Below are 5,381 nucleotides of genomic sequence, written 5' to 3'. Positions count from 1 at the left end.
CCTCCATCCATCACTGGGTGCTTCTTCCAGGGAAGGGGATGGGAGATGAGGGGGGGGTGGTGGTGGTGGTGGGGGGGTGTCCTTCACCAAGATGGGGTGTGAAAGCGGGTTGCAGCTCTTTGGGGTCGTCGGGTGGGGCCCCCTCCCTTCCATGTGCGCCTCGCTGGGAGCGGGATCGCTCCCGCAACCTCTCCACGCCGTGGGAAAGCGGGGGGGATTGAGTGAGGTTTCAGGCTGGGGGGGACAAGTTTCATCCTGGGGGTGACAGCAGCAGCAGAGCCCCAACCACACCCCCCCGCAACCCCTTGGGCTGGCCATACTGGTCGGGGTTGGGGGGCAGCAGGGCTGGGAAGCAGGGAGGGAAGGGAGCTCAAAAGGGAGGGGGTTTCCTCCTCCAAATGCCTTGAACGGCATCTTCATCCAGCGAGGAGGAGTGGGGCTGGCAGCCCACCTTCCCCCCCCCCCCATCCCCATTTCGGGTCTGATGGGGTCACGTCTGCATTTTCCCCTCCAGTCAGGGTAGGAACGCCTGGAAGAAAGGCTTCTGTAGCATGAAACGCATCCAGGTCCCACCCGCAAGCCCAGGGAAAATGAGGATTTGGGGCGGCAATGCGAGGAGCGGGGAGGGATGAGGATGGCAAATGCCTTCAGCTGCCGGTTTGCGGGCGGGCGGCTTCCAGCCGGGCTGTCAGAGCTCCAGGCACAGCCTCCTGTGGGCACACGAGCCATCAGAGCATCCCCACCCTGCCTTGGCACCGCGCTCGGCGAGAGCCTCCTGCAGCAAACCCCTTCAGCCGGGCGAGGAGGAAAGCCCTGGTTGGGGGTACACCCCTGGGTAACCCCCAACCCCCCCCAGCCCTGGCTCTGGGGGTCACCGAAAAAAGGGGGAACACCTCTGGGGAAGGTGTCCCCACATCTTGTCCCAGTTTCCCCCCTCCCCCACCCCGTCCCCGGCAGCTGCGGGCGGGTTATTTGCGCGATGCCCGTGTCAGATGCCAGCGGGACGGGGTTTCAGCAGGGACGAATTTCGGAATTTCTCGGGATCCCCCGGATGGAGCTGGGTCGGGATGTGTTGCGGCTGTGGGAGCTGGCAGTGCCCCGACAGCCCCGGGATGCCCACGGGGGAGCATTGCCCCTTCCCGAGGTGGGGGCTGCAAGGATTTTAGAGTCCCTATTTTAAAGAAGGACCTTCCCTCTCACCCCCTTAGAAACAAAAGCCAGGAATAATTCCCAAAACCAGATTCATTTTCCACCCTGGCACAGCCGGGAAGGGCATTTCCACTGGGGAACTCCTCTGATGGCACCGCCACCCCATTTGTGTCCCCCGGAAACCCTGGGGAAGGGGGACGGCCCTGGCTTATCCGGGTTTGGGTGAGTCTCTGGGTGTTGCCACCCCGTGCCAGGTCCTGCGCTCACCCTGGGGCTCTGCACCCCGGGGATGGGTGGGGGGTACCAGGGATGCCCCCACGCCTGACCCACAGACCCATAGGAGAGGGTCCCAGTGGGATCTGGGAGAGGGTCCTGCTGCATCAGCCCCTCTGAGCATGGTCTGGCAAGGGGCGAGCTGAGGACTGGGGCTCTCTAGATACGCGTGTGTGCCCCCCACATCCCACCAGTGTGTGCCCATCCCAACAGCACGTTCCCACCACATCGGTGTGCCCATCGCATCAGTGTGTCCCTCACACCCCACCAGTGCACACCCACCGCATCCCACCAGCGCGTGCCCATCCCAACAGCACGTTCCCCCCACATCGGTGTGCCCATCGCATCAGTGTGTCCCTCACACCCCACCAGTGCACCCCCACCGCATCCCCCCAGCGTGTGTCCATCCCGACAGCACGTACCCATCGCATCCCACCACAGCTGTCTGCCCATCACACCAGTGCACACCCACCGCATCCCACCAGCGCGTGCCCATCCCAACAGCACGTACCCATCACATCACACCACGTCTCCCTGCCCATCACCTGGTCTAGTGGGACGCGTCCCTGCCCATGGCAGGTGGGTTGGAACTCCATGATCTTCAAGGTCCCTTCCAACCTAAACCCTTCTGTGATATTCTGATCACACCGGTGTGTCCCTCACACCACACCAGCGCGTGCCCACCTCGCCAGTGCCCACCTCGCCCATCACACCACCCCAGAGCGTGCCCACCACAGCAACCCCAACGCGCTCACGAGGCCACGTGTGGGCAGCTGTCCCACTCCCTGCAGGGGACAGGCAGGGCTGGGTGATGCCCCCAGCCCCAGGACACCCCCGCAATGGGTGGGCAGGCTCGGGTGATGCCCCCAGGCCCTGGGACACCTCGCACTGATCCTGGTTCTTTCCTTCCCCCAGGAACGCTCTTGCTGCAGACGTCCAAGGATCTCCACGCCATGACTCTGGCTGGTACGGCACCGCCGCGGGGGGCCACGCGTGGGGGGACAGGGGACTGCGCGGCTCACCCAACCCCAAAAACCCAACCCTGGCACCTACCCCCTGCTGGGGCACCTCTAGTTTGAGTGGGGGCCCATCCAAACCTCCCCGGTGGTGGCCCTACCCTGGGCTAAGCCCTGCCCTGGGATGGTCACAGCATCCCAGTGGTGACAGGTGGGGGGCTCGTGAGTGGGGTTAACACACCAGGACAGACAGGACCCACGTGGCCATGAGTAAAGCACCCCTCCTTTGTGCGCCTCAGTTTCCCCTTTGCGCGCCTTGTTGCCCTCGCCCACATCACCCTGTTTGCGATATCTGGGTAAAATTTGGTGCCAGTCACCGTCCCCGTCCCAGCCCTTCCCTGGCACGTGCCAGCCCCTGCCCTGGATGCCTGGCAGGACCTCCCTTACCCCCCAGTCTGACCCCAACCCCACCATCTCTTCCCAGCTTACAAAGAGAAGATGAAGGAGCTGCCTCTCGTCTCCCTCTTCTGCTCCTGTTTCCTCTCGGACCCCCTGAACAAACCGGCGTACACGTATGAAGGTAGGAACCCGCTGCCCACCCACGGTCGAGGGGGTGCACGAAGGGTGGGGGCTGCAGACCCCCCCCTTTTGGTGTGAGCGGGGTCACCCTCAAACCGAGGGAGGTGTCACCGGGTGGAAACACGGGGCTGGGTTGGTGTCCCCACCTCTGCCACGGCTCCGCTGCACCAAGCGCCGGGCGTGGGCTCGGTATTTTTAGGCAGACGGCGCCGGGTGATTCAGACTGATTCACGTCGGCGGGTCCAGAGGCGGCAGCGGCGGTGGAGGGGGATGCCCAGCCTTGGGGAGCTCCTCCTGGCTAGCTGCGAGGGGATCTGCGGCTGGAAAGGGGCCTCATGGTCCCGTTCCCAGTCCCCAAAGCGGGGTTGAACGCTGCCCTGCTTGCCCACCACTCCCTCGGGGAGGGGATGCCCAACCCCTCAGCTCGCCCAAATATTCCCAGCTCAGCCCCCTCAATGGCTGTCCTGGAGTCCCAATCCCAACCCACCATGTTGGGGTTGAACCACAGGGTGTGGGGATTTCGGTGAAACCAGTGGAGATCAAGGAAGGTGGTGGCACATTGAGGGGGCTGCGGGACCCCAGGGTGGTTTGCCCGACGGGGTGGGACGCACCCGTGTCAGCGGTCAGCCCGTGCCCCTCTCCCAGCAGACACGGTAGACCTCACCTGGTGCGTCATCTCCGACATGGAAGTCATCGAGCTCAACAAGCGGACCTCAGGGCAGTCCTTCGAGGTCATCCTGAAGCCCCCATCGTTTGATGGCATCCCCGAGTTCAACGCCTCCCTGCCCCGGCGGCGCGACCCGTCCCTGGAGGAGATCCAGAAGAAGTTGGAGGCAGCAGAGGAGAGGAGGAAGGTAGGTCCAGCAGCTCGTGCACGGAACTGAAGCATGGAGACATGCCATGGGGACACGCAACCTTGTATTTGGGGTGCTTAGCAAGGCGCACCCACCTTTGGGGATGTTGCTGAGTTTGGAGGGGATGGTTTTGGCCAGGAGGGTAAGGAACCCATGGTCCATGTGGCCATCATGTCTGCTTTGCCCACGCAGTACCAAGAAGCTGAGCTGCTGAAGCATCTGGCGGAGAAGCGGGAGCACGAGCGAGAGGTCATCCAGAAGGCCATCGAGGAGAACAACAACTTCATCAAAATGGCCAAAGAGAAGCTGGCACAGAAGATGGAGTCCAACAAGGAGAACCGCGAGGCCCATTTAGCGGCCATGCTGGAGCGCTTGCAGGAGAAGGTGAGAGCATGTTGAGGAGGGAGGGGGGATGCACTGGGACACCGATCCAAGCCGGTGTTACAGGACACCTGGGTACCCTGCATGGCTCTTGGGCTGTCATTATCCCCTGGGGACACCACCAATGGGGGGCTCCCTCTTCCCCTCCCACTGCGCAGCACTACCCAAACGCAACCTCCCACCCTGGGGTGGGGTGTCCTGCCTGGGGACCCACCAAGTCCATATGTTCACAAGCGGTTGGTGGGTGGAGAGCTGGGACCCATATCTTGTCCCCAGACATGCAAAGCCTTTGCTTTCCCCATGTCCCACCGTAACGGCCTTAACCCACCTCTGGCAATTTTTCCACCTCCCGGGTGGCAGATCTTCCCCTGGTCCCTTCCCCAGAGGCCGTGGAACCATCAGCTCCCAGGTGGAGCTGGAGGGGTCCGTGCTGCCACGCTAGGAGATGCTTCCTCCCTGCCAGCCTGTGCAGACCTCTTCTCTCTCCCTGAAGCAGGTCTGTTCCCAACCTCAGCACGGAAGGTCCCACCCTCACCACCTCCAGCTCCCTCCAAAACATCCCTTCTGCAAGGAGCTCGCCCAGTGCCCTTCTCCAAACGCCTCAGCTAGCCTTGGGTCAGAGGCAGAGAGCACGAGATAATGAAGGACAATCCGAGCTAACCCCATCTCCTTGGGGCTCCCGGTCCATCCCGTCTGGTTGACGTCTACCTCCTAGCTAGCGGGCGAGGACAATCTGTCCCCGAGTGCCTCCACAGTCCTTAAAACACCCCAGGGGAGGAGAGGACGCTGTTGACCCATCGGTGGTGTCCCTCCGGGGATGAACCTCGCGAACGCCCTCGTGCCTTCGAACCCCTCCGAAGCCGCTGGCCCGCCCGTGGGGACCCCGAAGTCCGTCCAGCTAACGCGTCTCCCCCCTCCTCCTTCCCTCCTACCCCCTCCCTCCCACAGGACAAACACGCGGAAGAAGTGAGGAAAAACAAGGAGCTCAAGGAAGAAGCCTCCAGGTAAAGAGGCGATGGTTGGACTGACAGCTCCGGGGAGGTGGCGGAGGCTGCCGCAGCTCAAGGTCGGATGGTGGAAGGGTGGACGTTCCTCTGCTTTCTTTGTTCGTGAATGTAAAGAGTTGACCAGTGAAGCCATCCTATTCATTTCGGGGAGGGTGGGGAGGGAGGAGAGAGGAGGGAGGGTG

General features: G+C 62.9%; 1 protein-coding gene across 5 annotated transcripts; it reads left to right on the top strand.

Annotated features, from left to right (window-relative positions):
- The first annotated feature begins 2,338 nt into the window (after positions 1 to 2,338).
- Positions 2,339 to 5,379, top strand: STMN4 (stathmin-like 4). 5 transcript variants are annotated; one of them, XM_009895451.1, is made up of 5 exons: positions 2,339 to 2,388; positions 2,863 to 2,958; positions 3,606 to 3,811; positions 4,004 to 4,195; positions 5,141 to 5,379. In XM_009895451.1, the coding sequence occupies exons 1-5, from the start codon at positions 2,376 to 2,378 to the stop codon at positions 5,198 to 5,200; spliced, it is 567 nt and encodes a 188-aa protein (XP_009893753.1). In that variant the 5' UTR covers positions 2,339 to 2,375; the 3' UTR covers positions 5,201 to 5,379. The 5 variants fall into 5 exon arrangements, with proteins under 5 accessions (XP_009893753.1, XP_009893752.1, XP_009893751.1 ...); XM_009895450.1 differs by having other exon boundaries at positions 3,603 to 3,811; XM_009895449.1 differs by having other exon boundaries at positions 2,376 to 2,388; positions 3,540 to 3,811.
- Positions 5,380 to 5,381: the final 2 nt, after the last annotated feature.

This window comes from Charadrius vociferus, unplaced genomic scaffold (genome assembly GCF_000708025.1).
Source record: "Charadrius vociferus isolate BGI_N301 unplaced genomic scaffold, ASM70802v2 scaffold41, whole genome shotgun sequence".
NCBI lineage: Eukaryota > Metazoa > Chordata > Aves > Charadriiformes > Charadriidae > Charadrius > Charadrius vociferus.
Note: the sequence above shows the minus strand (reverse complement) of the source record. Positions and strands in the feature narration are given on the sequence as shown.